This window comes from Lactuca virosa, chromosome 6, assembly GCF_052849685.1.
Source record: "Lactuca virosa cultivar CGN04683 chromosome 6, Lactuca_virosa_CGN04683_v6, whole genome shotgun sequence".
In the NCBI taxonomy this organism is placed as follows: Eukaryota; Viridiplantae; Streptophyta; class Magnoliopsida; order Asterales; family Asteraceae; genus Lactuca; species Lactuca virosa.
The window spans coordinates 221,879,397-221,902,406 of NC_136431.1; the positions used below are offsets into that span (position 1 = coordinate 221,879,397).

Genomic DNA, 23,010 nt, shown 5'->3' on the forward strand with positions numbered 1-23,010 from the left:
CATTTTATTGTAGGATTTATCATCATGAATTCACACAACAAGCTTGTTGATTGTTGATTGTTTATGATAAGAAATAAAATATTGTTATAAGGAAATGTATTATCTCAAAATATGTTCATTTTAATGGATATATATATATATATATATATATATATATATATATATATATATATATATATATATATATATATACAAATTGCTCTGATTAAATACAAGTAAATAATGATACAAAACATAAAAGTGTAGTGGTCAAAGTATAAATTTTGCGTTTTTGCTTATTGGTCCTCTAACATCACTGTGTATACAGTTTTGGGTAGAAAAGGAAGATAAATTTTCTCTGCGCAATCTCGTTTTCTTGTGTTTTGGGGAAGATTGATTGGAAACCCTTCTCCCCCCCTCTCTCTATCGTGTTTTTCTTGTCCTCTCTCTCCCCATACTTCCACCATTCACGGACCCCACAATTCCTCTAAACCCCTTCTTCTCCCCCTTCCTTCTCTCTTTTCCTTTCTCTCTCTCGCTGCAATAATGCCAGCCTCCTCCTCAGGTACATATACACCCTTTCTATATATACACATATGTATATGTGTGTGTATATACACAATAAAATTGGAACTTCTAAGGTTTCAATTCTTTTTCCATTTTCAATTTGAGCTTTGGGATAACTTCAATTTTGGTTTTGGTTTCGATTTGGATGTGGATTTTGATTTTCTACAGAGACTAGGAACAGGTGGAGGAAACGGAAGCGAGGAGAGCAGTCCCGAAAACCTAGACCGCAACCCCAGCACCAGCACGATGATGACGATGAGGATTATGAAGAAGAAGACGATGCCGACCTCGATCAACAGAACCAGCATCCCGAATTTGATGATGACCACAGTAATTCACCCGATCCTACTGCTGCCACCGGAGCAGTAACTGAGGTCATATCCGATGGCGCCGTTCGAATCTCCACCTTCCCTTCTGTAATCAAGCATACGGTAAATCAACACCATTACTCGGTGATTCAGAGTGTTGCCAGGGAGAGAGCTTGCCGAGCTGGAGACAGTAGCAATGGTGGCATGAACTGCGTCTTCTTGGAGAATATTTCTCACGGCCAGCTACAGGCGTTGTCTGCCATGCCTAAGGATGCTCCAGCTTTGACTGGCGGAGACTCAGAAGGGTCTTTTGTAATTACACCACCTCCAATCATGGAGGGTCGTGGTGTTGTCAAGAGATATGGTTCAGATCGAGTACATGTTGTACCAATGCACGCAGGTATGTAGAATCACATGTGGGCTTCCATTTGTTGTTATCAGGTTTTGTTGATTGTAGGCACTTTCTTACCTACATGGGTTTGTATCTTCCTCTCATTTCAAGCAGATTGGTTTTCACCAACAACTGTAAACAGATTAGAGAGACAGGCAGTGCCCCATTTTTTCTCTGGGAAGTCACCAGACCACACTCCAGAAAAGTACATGGATTGTCGCAACCGAATTGTTGCTAAATACATGGAGAATCCAGCAATGAGGTTGTCAGCTTCTGAGTGCCATAGTTTTTTAGCTGGTGTTGATGCTGATGATGTAACTCGAGTTGTAAGGTTTCTTGAAAACTGGGGTGTAATCAACTACTGTGCTGCTCCACCAAATCATCATGAACCTAGAAATGAAGGCTCATATCTGACAGAAGATTCAAAAGGAGAATTAAAAGTGCCAGCAACTGCTTTGCGATCTATTGATAGCTTAATCCAATTTGATAAACCAAGATGTAGGATAAAAGCAACAGATATATATCCAGAATTAGCTGTTGATAGTGATGAAACATCTGATTTAGACACAAGAATTCGTGAGCTATTATCTGAGAATAAGTGCAATCATTGCTCTAAATCTCTTGGTATTGTGTACTATCAGTCTCTCAAAGAGGTAATTCACCAACCCTTTTGTACTTTTCTCTTTCTTGTTTTGTTGAAGCTTTAAACTTTATGGTGATACATTTTGTTTGGCAGATTGAGTCACTATTATGCTTGAACTGTTACAATGAGGGGGAATTTGTTGCTGGTCATTCAAGTCTGGATTTTATCAAGGTTGATTCCACAAAAGATTATGGAGATCTTGAAGCAGACAGCTGGACCAATCAGGAGACATTATTGTTGTTGGAGGCTATGGAACTCTTCAATGAGAATTGGGTTGAGATTGCTGAGCATGTTGGTACCAAATCAAAGGCTCAATGCATCCTCCATTTTGTACGCCTTTCTATAGATGAGACTCCTTTGGAAAATCTTGAAGTTCCAACTGCTTCAAATTTGCCCAATGGGAATTCATGTGCAAAACCACAATCATATGCAAATGGGAAAGGTATATTTGTGTTTTCTATTTGGGAGGTTGGTTAACTAATTGAAATTATACCTGACATATTGTTTGTGAATATAGCATCTATTATTGAAGACTCTGAATTTGAAGAGAGATTGCCATTTGAAAAATCTGGGAATCCTGTAATGTCTCAGGTGAGTTGTCTTTTCTAAAGATATTATATATATCTTGAAATATATTAATTAACCTATAGTTATATTTCTGTTTGATTTTTCTAGGTTGCTTTTTTGGCATCTGCAGTGGGACCAAGAGTGGCTGCAGCTTGTGCCCATGCATCATTGGCAGCATTGTCTGAGGATGATCATCTAGGTGATTTGGAAAATGACGAATCTGGGTCTGAAAATAGGTATTTTTCCTCTAATGATTTATTATTATTAGCTTTATGCCCTTTTGAGGTGGAAGTAATTTCCTATGGGATGCATGTTTTTGCTCTTTTTGTTATAGTTATTGAGTTGCTTTGCATTAGTGTCTTATTAGTCTTATAGACTGAAGTTTAGTAGGTTGTATGCTAGGGAAAGCAAATATATTTGGATTTTACGTTTTAGTTAGTAGTCAGCTTTGAACTCTTTGATAGGAAGAATCATATATACTAATGACTTGATGATTCTAAAACACATTCAATTAAAGAAATTGTTAATGACTTGTTAATGTAACGAACTTACACATGTTTACCAAATCATGCAACAAAGTGAATTTTGTAACGATTTATGCAGAGCCATGATTCAGTTTGTTATGAGCTCTTTTACCGATTTATGCAATAAAGTGGAGTTGTTACCAAATTTGTGTATGGGGATTTTTTTTTGTGTATGTCTTGAGGCTACAAAAAGATTTTTAGATCAATTCTAAATAAGGTAATTAAATCAAGACAACCTAATTCATACATACACTTGTCAAGTTGGAGCAAAGATGTGAATCACAATCACCCCAACTTATTACAAACAAACTTCATGTATGCTTTCTACTGATATTTGTAAATAGCAATTCCCCGTCTCTAGTTTTTGTTCAAATAGTAATTTCAAGAAATCTGGCCATTTGTTGTTGCATCATTTGATTTGGGTTTCTGTTATCGACATTAGATCAGTTATATATATATATATATATATATATATATATATATATATATATATATATATATATATATATAGAGTCAAGATCAAATAAGAAGGAAATTTTTGGTAGGAAGGTAAGAAGTTTTTTTTCTACATATTTTTTTCGCGAACAAACAAAATGAATCATTAGATGATTCATTTGTAAGATGATTCACAAGAAAAAATTCTCAAAAAAACATCTCGATGATTCATTTATACAATGAATTTGTTGTTATTCACTAAAATTGTCATAAAAGTGAATTTTTTCTTAATTTACTTATAAATGAATCATAAAGATGTTTTTTTGGGAATTTTTTCTTGTGAATCATCTTACAAATGAATCATCTAGTGATTCATTTATTTTGTTCGTCAAAAAAATATATAGAAAAAAAACTTCTTACCTTCCTACCAAAAATTTCCTTCTTACCGGATCTATATCCTGAATCAATTTGATTCAAGATACTGAATCAATATAGCAACCGGATGAGGTCCTATTTTGGGTTTTGGTTGTTTATGATTTAAACTTTTGTGGGTTTAATAGTTGATACTGGAAATGGAAAGTTTATGATTGATGCTTAATTGAAATGGGATAGGGTGCTCACCACTTCCAAGATACAAGGCATAAATATGAGTTGGAATCCCACCAAAAAGATTGCATGACATGAAAGAAAGTTTAATGCTTAAATTCCATTAGGAACTCAACTTGTCTTCTCTGACCACAACTTTACAAAAAAACAGAGTCCTTGTGTCTGGGATTGGGATTGGTTTGTTGCAGCAATTGGCAGTGAATGTGTGTTGTGGTGGTTGTATTTGGTGACCATCTGAAACTGAAAAAGGCAATCTATTTCTATTCAGTTATACTTTACTTTCTGCAACTCTGCTATTGTCAGTTTTGGTCAAGTTATCTCAACTCAACACATGCTTTTGTCCCCTTTTTACTCGGCTTTATTTCTTCTTTATTATGGGCTCGCATTTCACCTTCGGTGGGGTGGAGGTACGATCATCTACATCTCACCTTCCCCTTACGCTGTCTGTGTGGGATTTGGATTTGGAAGTTGCTAATGATATTAGTATTATGTTTTGCTAATTGTTTGGTATGTTTTTCTAAATTGGAAAATTATATTTATGCATTAAAACAATGCTTTTATCATATTGTTTTTTCTGCTTACCTTGTCACCCTAAAAACCAGTGGCTAGGAAATCAAAGACATAATCTTTTTTTCTAATTTGAGAGTTGCGTTTTTGAAGGGTAAATTCGGAAAACATGAATGGTCGTGCAGATCCCAGAAACCCAATTCAACAGAAAGGTAAGTAAGGCCTTGACTTGAGTTTATTGATGTCTTGTTTTTTTCTTACTTATTTCTTTTGATGATAATATAATAATAATAATTCTCAGAAGGTGAAGGAGGTAGTAGTAATATCAGTCCTGAAAAGATGAGGGATGCAGTAAGAGCTGGTCTTGCTGCTGCTGCAACCAAAGCAAAGCTTTTTGCAGATCATGAAGAACGAGAAATTCAAAGGCTATCTGCTAATATCATCAATCATCAGGTATCAATTTTCTTCATTTTTTTTTTCTTTTTTTAATAAAATTCTTTAATCATTAAAACCACTATGTTTATTTTCAGTTAAAGAGGTTAGAGCTGAAGCTGAAGCAATTTGCAGAAGTGGAAAGCTTATTAATCAAAGAATGCGAACAGCTCGAAAGGGCAAGGCAAAGGGTCTCAGCCGAGCGAGCACTCACCATCTCCTCCCAATTCGCTGCTGGCGGCACAACCGTCAACAGACCAACCGGCATGCCAGGTGTCGGCCCCTCATTGCTCAACAACACCGCCGGACCTAGCCGCCAACCCGTCTCTGTCTCCGGGTCGCCAGGTCAGCCATTTATTTCAGGGTTCCCCAGTAACCACCACCCACAGATGTCTCATTCTCAACAGCAGCAGCAGCAACCTATGTTTGGGCTGGGCCCACGCCTGCCCCTCTCGGCAATCAACCCATCTCCGCCATCAGCCGCCCATCCCATGTTGAGACCCGTGTCGGGAAGTAGATCTGGTTTTGAGTAATTAAAAAAATGATTTTAACTTTTTTTTTTTTTTTTTTTTTTTTTGTTTTTTACTTTTCTTGAAATGACACGAGGGAAATGGTTAATCTTGGAGGTATTTGTTGATTAGGCTTTTTTTTTTTAATCTCTTTCTTAATGTTATTGTGACTGAATTGGTATGGTGTTGTACAGAGATATTGATTATGTAGCAAGTTTAGCATATGCTTTGTGTTGTGGACATGACATTAGCTTATGGAAAGAGACCTTTTAAGTTACTGATTAAGAAGCATTTGGATAACAACTGCTTTTGGTTTCTTCATAGCAACGTGTTCATGTTGAACCTGTGCCATGTGTGTCCTTTGTGTCTGGTGTAATGGTGTTTTAACGTTACTAAAGCCACATGGCAATATTGATATCTAACGGGTTTGGTAATTGGCATCAGGCACTAAGATCACACTCAAAGTGTATTGAATTTTAAATTCAATGTCATTGAAAATTGATACCATCGTCCATTTATAACCATTAAATTGTAATAAACTCTTGAGATAATGATGAGGATGATCTAAGAAATAACATATTCAATAGTCCTCATGGCTGATAATTACTTTCCTCATAATCCTTTTTGTTATGTACTAGCAGGTTTACATGTTGGATAATTGGACATATGGTTTGTTTCTTTGTTTCCATTAAAACCACTCTTGATGTTCATCTAGAACTAACAATGTACAACAACAAAAAAAACCAAAGTCTTATTTAGGTAAGGGAAGATATCAAGATAAGATGGAAGGTTGTCAAAAATGTTTCAAAAAAAAAAACAACCGGCAAAAAAAAAAGAAATGAAAAATGAAAGAGGAAAAGACAAAACTACTTGTTGAATAATATTTGTCATACATATTAAACGTCAGTCCATCATCAAATTCTTCCTAATAAATAGAAATAATTTTCCTACTTGTCATCTTCTTATGTATTATGATGCCACATGTCATTTTATAATAAATTTAGATTAAATTATATCCATGTGTTATTTTGTGGTTTTTCTATTTTATTAAATTTCATATAATACTTAAATGTAATAAATGCAGTGTTGCAGAAATCGGCCTTGGCAACTGATTAATTGCTTCACGGCCTTGAACCGATTAAGTTTTCAAAATTTAAAATATTATACTAAAATTTTCAAAATTTCATATTTTTAAAAATTTAAATTTTCAAATACTTAAATTTTTAGGAAATATTAATTTTTTTAATAATTTTTTTTTATAATTTAGGATCCCCGATTAATCGCCGATTAATCCCTGCCTAGTCCAATTAATCGTTTATCGCTAGTCGACCGCCGAACGATTTTTATAATATTGAATAAATGTAATAATAAATATATATCCAATTCATTAATACAACTTTCCTTATAATTTATAAATTTATAAATTGAATCTAATTATGTTAGTTGTTATTTATTTAAATTATTAGTTGAAATTTAAAAGATAAATAAGCACTTCAACTTTAATAATTAATAGTTTACTTTTTTTTTCTTACAAATTTTAATTGTCTAAATTGTTAGATCTTCATGTTTGTTTATTTTTTGAATAAACCAATGTAATAAATGAGTCTCACAACTAGTAATATAAATAAATAAAATAAATAAATGAATAATCAATAAATTAAATAGGTACAAGTTTTGGGGAAAACATGTGCTCATTGTATATGTACACAAACAAAATAAGCAAATAGGAGCAATAAGACATGAACAAATATTGCAAACAAATAGAAGCAATAAGCCACAATACTTTGAGCAAAAAGCATAAGACATTAAAAAGGGAAATATATGAAAAACTCATATGAATACAAGCACATACAAGGTCAGCTTGAAAAAGCTATAAGTACAAACCATGTAAGCAAATACTAGCAATAAAGTATGTAGAAACAATAACTATAAAGCTTTGAGTAGAAACTAGTAAATAAAAAGACAGTAAGTAAGAGGGAACAAATATTAGACTCATATGACTACAAGTGAAAACAAAAACCCGCTAGAAAGGACAAATATTAGACTCATATGACTACAAGTGAAAACAAAAACCCGCTAGAAAGGACAACAGGTACCAACAAAGGTACAACTCAAATAACTACTCCTATGTGACATCCCCAATTTCACGGCCATAAAAGACCGATTTATTTATGCTTATTTAAAATGAGTATCATTTTTAAAGAATAAAATTGCAGAATTTGTTCCCAAAAACATGATAATGATATTATTAAAACACTTCCGAAGAAATGTATTTTATTTATATTAAAAACGTTGGGATGTCATCGTTAATAAAGTACATAAGCATAAACAGAAATAATACAAGTCTTACAAACATCTGTTAGTCTACTGGCCTATAATCCATAAATCTCTCATCAATCATCACACCTGTGCTCTTGTGCCGCTACCTGTGATACAAGAAACTGAATGAGTCAGGCTTGGGAGCCTGGTGAGCACATAGGGTTTTCAAAACACAATATTGATTTATTTTCATCAAATCATTCAACCCGATTACCCATTCCTGTTATCCTCACTATATGTCCCTAAAGCATCTAATTCAAGGGACATATACTAAGGATCATCTTCAGGATAAATAATAATGCTTAGGGGATTCCTTAGAAGTATATGTCAACAAGGCAACCATGGGTCGGGATGGAGTACACCTGGTGAACACTTAGTTCAAAAACACCTACAGGTTGTGAGCCTGCCAGTGTTTCACTAGACTGTCTAGAATACAAGGGTACCACGACGTGGCAGTCAAGCCGAGTTGAATTTTCTTGACCTTTTTTCCCTTTTGTCTAAATTTGACCTTAATGGTACTTTGGGTATTTTGAGAAGTTGATGGAAATTGGTCACTTGGTGGTTGTAGGCTTTGAGTAGAGAGTTGAGATTCGGAGTCAGACCTTGTCAGATCCGTGCAGCTTGTGAGGTGAGTGTTCCTCACTATACTTGTTGGGTCGAAGGCACCAAGGCCGAACCTTTTTGGATTGATTATCCTGATTGTTGCATGATTGAGTATTATAGTGAACTGTAAGATCTGTATCCTGATAGATATGCTAATTATTGATTTGTAAGATCTGTCTGTTTGTCGGTTGATTGATTATATGTTTTTGAGTTATGTATATGTCGACATGTGTGTTGTGGTTGGGTTGAGGCGGTCCTGCTTTGTGCTGAAGGCCAACAGACCCAGGGCGGCCTGGATAGACTGAAAGCCTATGAGGCGGACCAGTCAGGCCGAAGGACCGGAGAACGGTCCAGACAGGCTGAAGGCCCTGTGCGGCGGTCCAGACATGCTGAAGGTTCTGTATGCATGTTGTTGCTGTGGTATTTATGATTATGTGTTGTGGTGGTATTTTGGGGGAACTCACTAGGCTTTGGGCTTGTAGTTTTGGATTATGTTTCAGGTACTCTGAGGATCGCGAGAAGGCGAAGGCGTGATCGTGCACCTCCTCGTGTTTTGTTTCACTTTTTGGGACTTCTCTGATGTTGAACCTATTTTGAAAACAATTTGTAAACAATGATGGTTTTTGATCATATTGAAAAGTTTAAAATTTTCTTGAATTTTTTGAATGTTATAGACGCACGCTTCTAGAAGGTGAAAACGTGAACCACAGAGAGGCCGACACGTGGCACAAAGTGGATGGGGAGACGTAGCCTTAAAATGCATGACGTGCACCCCTTTTGCATGCTGCGTACCCCAAAATCGTCTATAAATAGAAGGCCAAGCCTCATTTATTCCTCACACCCCTAAAATTCATTCTATCGACTTCTGCTTTGCCTTGGTCCTATTTTCCTTTATTTCTAATATATCGACAAAGCCCTACGACCCCTGAGTGCCCGACAAGTAGTAGCTTTCGAGTAAAAGCTCTGACACTGCAATTTCCAGACTTTTGTCTAGGGAATCTCTGTAAGTTAAATTACACTCTAACTTTATTTTAGTGTAATTTATATTTAAATTCATAGTCGTTGTTATAAATTTATAAATAAGATTTGTTAGTGATTCCAACGTCATATTACTGATTGATCTACTTACGGAGATGATGTCTAGGCTGGATTTAGTGAGGTGTTTAAAGTGGGATTTCCAAACAATATACACTGTATACCAAACAGATCCTACCTCCGATATGATCCTACCTGGTTATCCCTTATCAAATATAGATCAATAGACATTGGGATTATTGCAAAATCTAGGCTATAATGATTATAGTTGCCATAATCATGAAACTAGACTAAGACTTAGCATTATGTACATCTAGGTCTTTTGGAAAAGTGTTAAGGCGAGGCACTGCCCTAACCTCGATTCATCTACTGTTATCAAGTGAGTGCATAGTTACTTTAAAACTTACGCATATATACAAGTATTCTAATTGCTTAAATGCTATGTGCACTATTTTTTTCTGTGTTTTAATATATTTGTACAATATGATATGATTGTTACTTGATCTAATCATATACTTAATAATATAATTGGGTAGTAAAGGGTTATACGTAATAATAAATGAGAGGCTGTGCGAGGGCTATGTAAGTTAGCGATTGTGATAGGTTAAGTGAGAGTTGTGAAACTTAGTAAATCGTGACCTGTCGTGCCTATCCAAAGTATTATTATACCGCCGTGCCTAGCCGAATACTGTTGTACTGCCATGCCTATCAAAGTATTATTATACTGTCGTGCCTAGTCGAGTACTATTGTACTGTCGTGCCTATCCAAGTACTTTTGTACTGCCATGCCTATCAAAGTATTATTATACTGCCGTGCTTAGTCGAGTACTATTGTACTGTCGTGCCTATCCAAGTACTTTTGTACTGCCGTGCCTATCCAAGTACTTTTGTATTGCCGTGCCTATCCAAGTACTTTTGTACTGTTGTGCTTATCCAAGTACTATTGTACCACCGTGCCTATCCAAGTACTTTTATACTGCCGTGCTTACCCAAAATGTTATCATACTGTCGGCATAGATCCTTTAGGAAAGATCTCTCAAGATCGCTACTCTAGGATTAGAAAGTGAAGATAACGGGAATGAGGTTATTGGGTTATTTGAATGCAGAAGAATATATAAATAAAGATTATAATATTGTGGGTTGAAAACCCTATGTATCTCACCAAGTTTCCCAACCTGACTCAATCAGTTTCTTTGTATCAACGGGAAGCAATACAAAGTTACATGCATGATGAGAGATTCAAGGAGATATAAACCGTTAGATTATTGAGACATTGTAAGTCTCCGTTTATGCTTATGTTTCTGTATTGACGATTACATCCCGCGTTTTATAATTAAAACACATTTCTTCGGATATGTTTTTGTAACACCCATAAAATTTGAGTCAATTTAAAACATTTTAATTCATTCAAAAACCATTACGTTCATACATTTCGTTTTCAAAATAGTTTAAACATCAGAGTATCCCCCAGAACCATATCACATAAATCATAAAACATGAGGAGCGGTACGATCACGCCTTCGCCTTGCCACGTTCTCCTGAAGTACCTGAACAATACACTGAAACTGTAAGCCCGAAAGCTTAGCGAGTTACCCCCAAAATACCAACCACACATAAACATACTCATAACATATCACAATACAGAACAGCCATGCACATCGGGTCTACTGTGTGACTGGTCCGCCCGCACCGGACCTTCAGTCCACCTGGTCCACCCTCCGAGTCTAGCCATGTACATCGAGTCTACAGTGTGATTGGTCCGCCCGCACCGGGCCTTCAATCCACCTGGTCCACTCTCTGAGTCTACAGTATGACTGGTCCGCCCGCACCGGGCCTTCAGTCGGCCTGGTCCATTCTCCGAGCCTCGGCATGTCTGGTCCGCCCCTCTTGGGCTTTCAGCCTATCCGGACCGCTCGCTGGGCCTTCGGAATATCCGGTCCGCCCTGGGTATGTTGGCCTACAGCACAAAGCAGGACCCGCCTCAACCCAACCCCCATCAAACAACCATGTGCACATAAAACAATCAATCACATAACAAATCCTTAACCAGACTATCAGTCTAACAGATCACATAGCATATCAACATCCTAACCAGGATTCCGACCTAACCGGTCACTAGCATAACATTACCCTATATACCGGGTACCGACCTTAACCAGGTCACTAACATAACACCATCCTAAATACCAGGATGCAGATCTAGCAAAGCAATAACATAACAAACACTACCCGGATTTCCATCCGATAAAGGGCCGGCCTTGGTGCCGTAGACCCTGTCGATATAGTGAGGATAACTCACCTGCAATTGCCGACTGAAGAGATAAGACCAAGCTGCTCCGACCACCGACACGAACTTCACCACAGAACACTACCAAAGAACCAATTCCATAAATACCAAAATACCCTTGGAAGTCAAACTGGTCAACTCTTGGTCAAAGTCAAAGTCTCCAGTCAAAGTCAACCCTCCTGGTTGACTCTACTCGCCGAGTCAACCCGTCGACTCATCGAGTCCTCATAATCAGAAAACTCCCATAACACGACTCAACTCGCCGAGTCGCCCCAAGACTCGTCGAGTCCAACGATCTCCGAGTCCCATCCTGACCAACTCACCGAGTCACCCCTCGACTCACTGATCTGCGTCTTAACCAGAAGAGGTTAGGGGTTCTGCGACCTGACTCGCCGAGTCCAAGAACAGACTCGCCGAGTCCAAGCCAATCTTCAACAGACTCGCCGAGTTGTTCTTCAACTCGCCGACTCCATGCCTATCTTCATGTGACTCGCCGAGTCCACCCATGTGACTCGCCGAGTCCCTTCAGCACTTCATCCATACAGAGGCTTTTTGAGCCATGCAGGGGTTCCAAACTATAGATCCACTCTTCTAGGGCATAACTCCCTCGTAAAGTTGCAAACTTTACGTGAAACCAAGGGGTTAAAGGTCCAAAATCACTCTAGGGCTAGGGTTTAAGACAAAGGGGCTTCACCAACAATTCACTGACTGATGCTTTATGACATTCTAGACCAACACAAGTCTAGATCTGGAGTAGCAACTTCAGATCTAAACTCCAAACCCGAAATAGATCTTAAACACACCAAAATGGCCCCAAATCTCCTACATGAATAGATCTAGATGCAAAAGAGTGAAGGTAACAATTTATTACCTCCAAGATGTGCCCAAACTTCAGTAGATTCTGGATCTACACCACTCTCTTGATGCAAGCCCTTTTGATCTTCAAGTTTCTTCCACTAGAAACAACTTCCAAGCTTCAATCTCCCTCCAAAGGCCTCACACACACGAGCTTAGGGTTTTCTGGTTCTCAAGGGCAATAAGGAGGCTGAGAGAAGGACATAAAGTCCTTTAAATAGGGTGCAACCCCCGAGATTAGGGTTTTCTCATTCCAGCACCAACTCGTCGAGTCCAAGCAGCCGACTCGGCGAATTGGCCACTTAAACCGCGACCCAAACCCGCTCCGACTCGGCGAGTAAGCGTACCTACTCGTCGAGTCCCTTCTTCGAGATTACACTTTGCACCCTTCAACTTTTTGCTTCCGAACTTGGGATGTTACAGTTTTGATAATATTATCATGTTTTTGGGACAATTTCCGCATAATAAATCTTTTCAAGAATACTCTGATTTAATAAACATAAACAAATCGGTCTGGCCGTGAAAATGGGGATGATACAGGGGGTATGAGCAGTAGGTGGCGTTTGATGCTTTGGTGAACAACGTTGTTCTTTTTGATCAGACATATATGCAGGAGCGGTCTTTGGATTCTTATAATGAGTTTTCAGTCTTCTGCTAGGTGTTTCTTAGATAGCCTTGTGGTGTTGGGGACTTGGGTGTCGACTAGATGGAACGACTCTGCTCCTATCAAGTTAAATATCCCGCTTTGTAGGATCAGTTTGGTGTGTATTCCTACTTAATAGAAGCTTGTTGATCATGGTTGGAAGTGGAGTCGATTTTGTGCCTAACTTGTTTTGGAGGGGGTTGAAATTGTTAGTAATTTGTTCTCCTAATGTATCTTTATTGTAGTTATTTAGGGGCTCATTGGTAGTTTGTGGAGTGTTGATATTCCCGCAGTAGTGTCTGTTGATTCTCGCATTAAGTGGGACGATATCGTGCCTTTATCGACTAACCATAAAAAGTGTTTTGATGTGGTTGTCATTACAGTGTTGTGAAATTTTCGCAATGTACAAATTTTTGTAACAGCTAAACCCAAGAAAGTTCATATTTTCAATGATGAAGTCACTAGATCGTTTTTCTGGATTTTTTGTAAAACCTGGCTTTAGCTTGTAGCTCTTTGTAATTTTCTTTTCTAGTTTTTTGCTAGTTGTTTATATAAATTCTGCCAATACATAACAAACTCAAGTTAATGATCACCATGATATTATTCTATAATTACAACCTTTTATGATAACTACTTAAAACATTATATGAAATTATGAAACTATAACAAGGGCATACAATTAAAATTTAGAAACCAATATGTTAAGTATATTATTATTATTATTATTATTATTATTATTATTATTATTATTATTATTATTATTATTATTATTATTTTTATTTATTTATTTATTTTTAATAAAATGAAATCACTCCGTTTGCCTTTCTTTTTCAAGTATAGACGAAATAAGAAAGTTCGAATGGGTGTGAACGAAGATGTCCTATAAAAAGTTGGTGTTAGATCCATGAAGGGAAGCACATTGGGTTTTGGTTTGGTAAGAAACAAAACACGTGAACTTTATTTGGATGCTTATGCTTTCATCCCCGTGACTAAACATGACACAGACCTCACAGTACTGTTTTGCTCAACTAAATTTATATTTATTTGTATCTTATGAACTCTATTTATATTTTGGTTAGTTAAACAAGTATTAAAATAAACATTAATTCCTAGATCGACTGCTATAATTTTTATTTTTAGATTTAAATATGCAATGAAGTTTTGTTCTATGACAAAATAATGAAGCATGGTAACTTGAAACCGCTAACTTCATGACATATGAGAAAATTTTCACATTTACCAATTTATGTTTTCACTTTCCACTACTAGCTAGAAAAATGATTTTTTAGAGATGGATTAAATATAGTTGCATATTTTGTTTAAAAAGTTAGTTTGTTGTATAAGTCAAAAAAACCCAAAATGTCATTGCATAACAAACAACCCTTTTTTAGTTAAACAAAAGATCTTATTTTTAATTTTTTTTAATTAAAATGATCAAATTTAGGTACTAATTTACTATAATGATTTTAGGGGAATATATATATATATATATATATATATATATATATATATATATATATATATATATATATATATATATATATTATTACTTATCAAAACATAAAAAATCTATATGTTTATGCTTACCTTGCTACTTTTTAAAAATATATATAGTGGACCTATTCAATGCAAATTTTATGTCCTTTATGTTTACCCATAAAATATATCTGAAGTACTATTTCATAAAAATGTAAAGGTAACTAAATAATATGATCTATTTAACAAGGTAGACACCCTTTTGATTTTTCTATCAAAATGATCATTAATTTTGTAATATAGATTTTATGAACAATGAAGTGGATTTTTTTTTATAAACATCATTATATTTTTAGCTTTTTATTCATTACTTTAATTATTTTTTTAGAAAACCATTTAGATTTCATAAAATTAGCAATTTTGACTGTTTTAAAATGATATAACAAACAATAACTTTAGATTTGGAACTAAATGTTTAAAAAAATTATTTAGTTTAATTCGATTATTAAATGAATTTAATAATTTATTATCATATGTATGGTAAAATAATAGTTTCTATTTATGAGAAAATCCTATAAGTGAACCGCCTGATTAAGAAGGGGACCTTCAAAAATGACTAGAATACAAAAGATATAGTTTTAAGAGAAATTTATAAATTTAGCTAAAAAACACTAACAAAAATAACTAAAATTTAACAATTTTTAAAAAATAGCCATTCAATTCGGAAGTGATTAATCACACTTCACACCTACGAATTCCTACATTCTCATTTTTATTTGAGTATGTTGGGTTGAGAATTGGGTCCAACAATGGGCTGGAAATATAATCTCTCTCTCTCTATATATATATATATATATATATATATATATATATATATATATATATATATATATATATATATATATATATTCTTCAGAATCCGTAGTCATTTTTTTGGAAAAAAAAGATTATTTGAGGGTATATTGTAGGTGGGAACAGAGCAAAGAGCAAATGGCAGGTGGAGCACAATCATCTGCGATTTGTTTAGAAAAATCTAAAAAACCTTTTAATAGATATTCATTCTTGTCGGGTCATGAGACGGAAATTGGGCTAAAATAACTGTCCAAGAAAATAATTCGCAGTTGGAGGATAGCAAATAATAGATGAGGTCTAGTCGTCTGCTATTTCCTTGGCTAGTTTTTGAAAAAATGATTTTTTTTTGTTAAAATTTAAAAAGTAATTAACATTTTGGCTAAATTTATAAATTTCTAAAGTTTTAATCGTTAAATTGCAAAATTTACAAAATGTGAGTGTTTTTTTTCTTCAAAAAATGTAAATCAGTGGCTATTAAAATATTAAAAAATGTAAAGACTTTTCTGAAATTATCCTTATAAAAATTGCTTTTTTATTAGTTCATACAAAAAAAACATTCTTTTTGTTTTTTTTTTTTGAGAAAAAATAACATATTTTGCAAGATGTAGTGTATTTATATGTTGTGAATTCATGAAGTCACTTCACATTATTTTTGAACTTTTTTGAATGTCTTTTTCCGGCAAGAATAATTTCACAAGTTTTTAAATTTTTAGTAATTGGTTTATTACGAGACAGGTAGCCATTTTAATTATTGACCGACAAAATAGTCGATTTGTATCTATTTTTGTCTAGTCGTTATCCATTATATGAATGAATAGGTAAAATAGTAAGTTAATGTTTTATTATTATTATTATTATTATTTTTAAACATCAACTTAATTCAAGGGTGAATTTAGTCCTCCAAATTCTGTAAAGAATCAAATGTGCAGTTCGCAACACCTCGAATGGCTCCAGTCACCTTCATCTTACACCTCTTCTTCCTCATACCATTTCTGCAAATCAACTATTCCCATTCTCAATCCCTTCGTTCTCTACAAACTCTATTTACCACTTTCAATGCACGAGGTACAACTAACTACTGCCCCAGTAGCACCAGCAGCAGTGTCGCCATCAACCTTCCTACATTAATTCCAAACTCATCTTTAACACTCGTATGCTACAACAACATCATCACTCAACTTCACATAACTGGGGACAACAACAACAGATTTGACCATGAATACCTCTCAACTGAATCTTTCTTTTACACCATTTCTGCCATCTTCCCTAACTTGAAAGTCCTCTCTTTGGTTTCTCTAGCCCTCGATGGTCCTCTACCTGCTTCTGTTCTTGCTAAAACAGTTTCTTCTTTGGAAATCCTCAACATTAGCTCAAACCATTTCCATGGCGACATACCTTTCGAGCTTTCTTACTTAAAAAACCTTCAAACACTAGTTCTTGATCACAATAACTTCTCAGGATCCATCCCTGATTGGCTTGGTAACCTCTCATCCTTGAGAGTTTTGAGCTTCAAGAACAATTCACTTAATGGGTCTTTACCTTTTTCACTCTCCCGATTACTCTCTCTTCGTGTTCTTGATCTTTCCAAGAATCAGTTATCAGGTGATGTCCCAGTTGATTTCAAGAATCTAACGAATCTTCAAGTCCTTGATCTTGAAAGCAACCAACTTGGACCTAGTTTTCCAGTTCTTCATAACAGGTTGTTAGTTCTAGTGCTAAGAGAGAATAGATTCAGTTATGGCATTCAGGGGTATGATCTACGTTCGTTTTTCCAGCTTCGAAAAGTCGATCTTTCTTCAAACGAATTCAACGGGCCTTTACCCGATTTCTTGTTCTCCCTCCCTTCCATTTCGTATCTCAACTTCTCCGGGAACAAGTTCACCGGAAAGTTATCAGCGAACGTTTCATGTAACGACGAACTGGTATCAGTGGACTTGTCGTTCAACAGATTCACCGGAGAACTGCCGACATGCATGCAAACATTAGAGAACAATAAAAGAGGGAGCGTTTTATACGGATGGAATTGTTTATCAAATGTCGACAAGAAACAACAGCATAATGATTCGTTTTGTCATAACGAAGCTCTAGCTGTTATGATTAAACCTCCTGTAAGTGGAAATGACGATTCTTCCAAGTCGTCGAAGGTTAAAATGGTGGTGGCTTCGAGTGTTGTTGGGGGTGTTGTAGTCGGAGGAGTTGCAGTGTTTGGTGTCGTCTTGGTTGCGATTAGGAGCGAGTTTTTTGGTGGAGGATGTGCAGCAGCGACACCACAAATTAGAGTTTTAGTTGAAAAGATTTCATCTGCTTATACCATTAAAATGCTGACTGATGCAAGTAAGACTTCATCTCCTCTTCCTCTGTTTTCATGAATCGGATCTATGTGGTCTGTGGTCAAAATCCCGGAAATTAGGGTGTGTACTGTGCAAAAAACCCAAACCAAATAAAAACCAAAAAAAAATAAAATGAAGCGGTTTAATAAAAACGACCGTTTATTTTCTGAAAAACCGAAATTTTAGGATTGGTATGGTTTTTTTATCTGAAAAAGTTTTGTTTGTAAATACAAATTTAAAACTTTTATTTTATACCAAAAAAAAAAAAAAAAAAACTCATAATGTAAAATCTATTTAAATATCTTTTAACTTTTATATTTTATATAAATTAACACATTTAAAACTTTTTGGATTAAAGTGTTAAACTGTTTTTTTTAGGAAAGATACGGTTGAACATGTTATGATATCACCAAGAAAACAAAATAATATTATAAAAAAAACAAATTCTAGGTTTTTATTTTTCTCTGTAGGTAGGTCATTTTAATTTTACATTTTTGACATAAGTTTTAAATTTTATTATTTAAAACTATAAATTTTGTTCCAGATATGGTCTATTTTTTTCCCTACAAATTCACATCATTCTTTTTACAACTTTACTATTTGTATAACTTTAGTTTTAGAATTTATTAAACATTTTTAATATTTTTTTTACATGTTTTATAAATTTTCATACAACTATATGGTTTTTTTAAACTTTAAATTTTTTTATTTAAATATAAGATGTTTTACGAAAAAGAATATTTCTAAATATTGTAAAATGTATTAAAAAGGTTTTTAGACAGTTTTTTTACAAATACTTACACAATTTTTTTTAAAAAAATTCACAAAATTTCTTTGAACTTTTTAATACTTCGTTTATAACACTTAGAAACTTATAAAAATGTTAATATATTGCATTAAAAAATTACAAAATAAGTTTATAACATTATATTAAAAAAAATATAAAACAAGTTTATTATTATTATTTTTTTTGTAAAGGAATGTAAAAAATTCATAAATTTTTTTATGAAAAGATTTAAAAAAGTTTAGAAAAGGTTGTAAAAAATATATTTTAAAAAAAGTTTATAAAAATTTGTATAAAAAAACTAATTTTAGGGTGAATTTATAAAAAAAAATTTTGGACCATATTTGTAACTAACTTCAAACTTTAGACAAAAAAAATTCAAAAACTGGACGGAAAGTGCCAAACTAGTATAACATGTGGAAAAAACAAATAACTATTTTTACCGAGCATACCCTCAACTGAAAATAAATTTGAACAAAACCATTTGTATATATTACATTTATGAGTTCTTTATATGCTTAATTATATGACATATTGCTTAGTTCTATTGAACCTAGAAACTGAAATTGAAAGATAACAAGTTTTTGTGGTTAGAAACCGAATTTATTTGGCTTTAGGAAAAAGTGGCGGAACGAAAATTTTTGACACGGAGATACAAACATTGTCGAGATATATTTTATATAGTTATCCTATCCTGAACATTAAAAAAACATGGTATGATCATTTTAGCTGGGGTATAATAATATAAAACATGTTTACAAATAACTTTTTTATATATATAAAAAACAAATTTTTTAGGGATGCTATAATACCCCACCCTATATAGCTATGCTAATCTATGGTAATTTATACTAGAACTAAAATAATGTCAAATCTTAAAACCTTCTAAACGGGAAATGTCTGAAATCAGAGTCCCAAATGTAGGACTCCTAATACCAATCTATTAACAAACGAAATGATTAAATGCAGGATACATTTCAGAGACAATGAAGCTGGGAGCAGTTGGAATTCTGGCATATCGAACTTATGTTTTGGGGGAGTTGATTGAGGCCACAAATAACTTCCATAGATCAACTTGCATGGGCGATGGTTCTCATGGCCAGGTAATTGGTTTAATGAAAAGCAGAGACATTTTGATTTTAAATATAACAAATATGAAATTTGGTTATCATTTTAATCAAATTGTCCTTTTTAATTAAAACAATTCAACTAAAAATTAATATGTTTATGTTGCATATTCCATCAGCTTTACAAAGGCCAGCTTAACGATGGAAGTATAGTTGCTATTAGAAACTTGAAATTGAGAAAGAGGTGTAGCATCCAGAGTTGTACTCGACAGATTGAACTCATATCTAAACTCAGGCATCCAAACCTAGTCAACCCCATCGGTCACTGTTTTGAACGCCACACAGACGATTCAGCCATCATCCATGGCGTCTTTCTGGTTTTTGAATTCGTCCCAAACGGAACACTCAGAACCTCCCTAATGGGTCAGTATCGATTCCCTAAAAAAAACAAAAAGAGACACTTTGGATCTTATTTTCCGATAAGAACAGTGCTTCCAATCACCATAGCTTAAATACCCTTTTCGGTTTTCTCTTATCTTTGTGTCTGGTAATCTGGTTGTAGAATTTTTTTGAAAAAGTAAAAGATTCTTGACGATTTTGGAATTTGAAAATCAGTTGGATTGACCCAAAAAGTCAAACCCACAATCTTGAAGATATTAACTAATCTGAAGATTAAAATGGCAGCCGGACAGAAATTCTCCTGGGCACAGAGGCTTTCAGCTGCTATCGGGATTTCAAAAGGGATACAGTTTCTAAACACACGGATAACTGCTAAACTATTTCCAGACAACCTAAAAATAACCGACGTTTTGTTGGATCAAAATTTTCAAGTGAAGATCAGTGGCTATAATCTTCCTTTGCTACCAGAAACTAAGGTATATATGCCTTTCCGGTGTTTCAGTACTCATGTAAGTAAGTTGACGATGTATGTTAGCAGAAATTAAGATACGATTTTCTACCGCAGGTGGCTGCTGGACATTCTGCAACCAGATCGAGTGAAAATCTTGGAAGAAGTAAACGGTATTAAAGTTTAATTAACGTTTAATTAATGGAGTCAACGTTCATGGCATGCATCTCTGCTTATTAATGTTTTTCTTTGACGTTTATACTTTATACAGATTTGAAACGGAGGAGGATGACCATGATCATGTTTACGACATGGGAGTAATCATGCTAGAACTCATCTTAGGAAGGGCCATCGATTGCATAAGCGACATAACTATTGCTAAAGATATGGTAAGTTGTATTGTATACCAAGCTATGTGACTGTATATGTTCATAGATGTTTGGAATTAACGTCAAAACGTTAAAGTCATGCAAACTTTGTTTTTTGTTTACAGTTGCATGTAAGTCTGGTGGCGGATGAGGTAGCTCGAAGGAGTATCCTGGATCCTTTGGTTCGTAAGGAATGTTGTGATGAATCTTTAAAGACTTTAATGGAGCTTTGTCTAAGATGCATGTCTAAGGATCGACCTTCCATTGATGACGTGTTATGGAATCTAGAGTTCATAGCTCAGGCCCACACCTCATCAATGGAGGATTCGATGAATAATATTCAAACCTCAACAAACGAGAAGATGAATAATATTCAAACCTCAACAAATGAGACAATCGTCTCTATAACATAAATAGTTCAATAAGTTATTATCACATTTGTAATTGTTTCGAAATTCGTTGTAGTTTTGTGCTTATGATAGTGATATCTAGAACAATTAAAGACTTAATTAACAAATTTGTGTGTGATTAAAACTTACACATTTTGTACTACACCAAGAAATTTGCTATGACGAATTGAGTTACTTCAAAATCTTCACATGTTTACGCATGGAAAATTTGTTAAATTTCCGAACTTAACAATGCAGAGAATATGATTAACTTTAATAATTTGCATAGCACAAGTAAGAATGGACCAGATGCAATGGAGGCCATGCGAGCAAACTGCCCAGCTATCAAGTGCTTAAAATGAACACTCCCTTGTCCACTTTAGGCAATTTCAATGCGAGATCCCAAGCTGCGGAAATTTCGTGCAGACAAATAGGAAAGATGCAAAGGTTCACCTAAAGCTATATCTATCTGTGATAAAGTTAGTGTTCTAATCTCTTAGCATGATCCTAATTTGGATACACATCAAGTAGTAGGTTAGGCAAGTGATGCCTAATGTGTTAATCCTAGAGTCAACCCTTATAGTACAGCCAAATTGCACTTAAAATGAAACAAGTAGAATTTGTCTAAACAAATAGGGATGTGTATCCATGGATAGAAACTCACCTCAAAGTATTAATTGACAATCTCTCACTTCAACTCCCAAGTAAATAAACCACTTAACCTTCACCTATAGTTGTTCAATTATAGGTTTAACCTTCACCTAACACTTGTTCAATTATAGGTAAGTATACTTTATTTGTTCCTCTTATTAAGTAAATTATAATTACTAATCTTTCCTAAGACACTTTGACCCCCAAACCCTCATTACTTATCACTAGAGTAACAATGGAGGTGATGGAAAGCAAATCCGACACCAAATGACCAAGATATAAAATTTCGCTATGGAGTTGACATGCTAAGACACAACCCATGTATTTTTACATATGAAAAAACCCAAGACCCATGTATTGAAGATGCAACACCTCACGTGGTATCATGCTTGACACGTGATTTCTTTTAGTCCTATTAGTTTTCTGCATGGTTATTTTCTAACTTAGTTAATTTAGAGTTTGACTCAGTCATATAGTAGTAGTAGTGCCTTAGTGGGCAGTTTCCTTTTTGCAGTTGTTTCCTCTGTAATCGTAAGCCATATATGGCAACTTCCTTTGTTTTGTTTAACAGTTGAATTAATGCAGGAAACCTTTGAGTCAAATTCTCTCTTCCTCTGTTCTTTGCTTATTACAGTTGTTGTGTACAACTTGTGATTTTTCCATTCAGTCAACAATCTGGTATCAGAGCCTTTTCCATGGCTGAGTTTCAAGTTGTAGGCGGTGTTAAGAAACTCAACAACCAGAATTACAATACATGGTCCACCTGTATCACTTCGTATATGCAGGGACAGGATCTGTGGGAAGTTGTAAATGGTGCTGAGACAGAACAACCTGCTGCTGAAGATAATAATGGGGTTTTACGGAAATGGAAAATAAAGGCGGGCAAGGCTATGTTCATCCTGAAGACAACAGTGGAGGAAGACGTGTTGGAACATCTACGTGATGTGAAGACTCCAAAGGAAGCATGAGATACCCTTCTTGTTTTGTTCTCAAAGAAGAATGAAACAAAACTTCAACTCCTTGAAAATGAACTCAT

The 23,010-nt window shown here is 34.8% G+C and overlaps 2 protein-coding genes across 3 annotated transcripts; both read left to right on the forward strand.

Annotated features, from left to right (window-relative positions):
- Nucleotides 1-337: 337 nt before the first annotated feature.
- Nucleotides 338-5,745, forward strand: SWI3C (SWITCH/sucrose nonfermenting 3C). Of its 2 annotated transcripts, none has more exons than XM_079055026.1 (9): nt 338-544; nt 715-1,254; nt 1,360-1,898; nt 1,982-2,330; nt 2,406-2,479; nt 2,564-2,691; nt 4,681-4,739; nt 4,829-4,980; nt 5,058-5,745. In XM_079055026.1, exons 1-9 carry the CDS (start codon nt 526-528, stop codon nt 5,490-5,492), a joined length of 2,295 nt encoding a protein of 764 aa, XP_078911152.1. In that variant the 5' UTR covers nt 338-525; the 3' UTR covers nt 5,493-5,745. The 2 variants fall into 2 exon arrangements, with proteins under 2 accessions (XP_078911152.1, XP_078911153.1); XM_079055027.1 differs by having other exon boundaries at nt 4,832-4,980.
- Nucleotides 5,746-16,400: 10,655 nt separating this feature from the next.
- LOC145120090 (putative inactive leucine-rich repeat receptor-like protein kinase At3g03770) lies at nt 16,401-21,532 on the forward strand. Its single transcript, XM_079055880.1, has 7 exons — nt 16,401-17,872; nt 19,622-19,755; nt 19,899-20,142; nt 20,404-20,594; nt 20,684-20,739; nt 20,838-20,955; nt 21,060-21,532. Exons 1-7 carry the CDS (start codon nt 16,483-16,485, stop codon nt 21,345-21,347), a joined length of 2,421 nt encoding a protein of 806 aa, XP_078912006.1. The 5' UTR covers nt 16,401-16,482; the 3' UTR covers nt 21,348-21,532.
- Nucleotides 21,533-23,010: the final 1,478 nt, after the last annotated feature.

Excerpts from the sequence above, each read along its gene's own strand:
- SWI3C (XM_079055026.1), top strand. Across the intron at positions 1,255-1,359 it reads TGTTGTACCAATGCACGCAG|ATTGGTTTTCACCAACAACT; the intron begins GTATGTAGAATC and ends CATTTCAAGCAG. Across the intron at positions 1,899-1,981 it reads ACTATCAGTCTCTCAAAGAG|ATTGAGTCACTATTATGCTT; the intron begins GTAATTCACCAA and ends TTTGTTTGGCAG.
- LOC145120090 (XM_079055880.1), top strand. The coding sequence starts at position 16,483 with ATGGCTCCAGTCACCTTCATCTTACACCTCTTCTTCCTCATACCATTT. Across the intron at positions 17,873-19,621 it reads TAAAATGCTGACTGATGCAA|GATACATTTCAGAGACAATG; the intron begins GTAAGACTTCAT and ends GATTAAATGCAG. Across the intron at positions 20,595-20,683 it reads CTTTGCTACCAGAAACTAAG|GTGGCTGCTGGACATTCTGC; the intron begins GTATATATGCCT and ends TTTCTACCGCAG.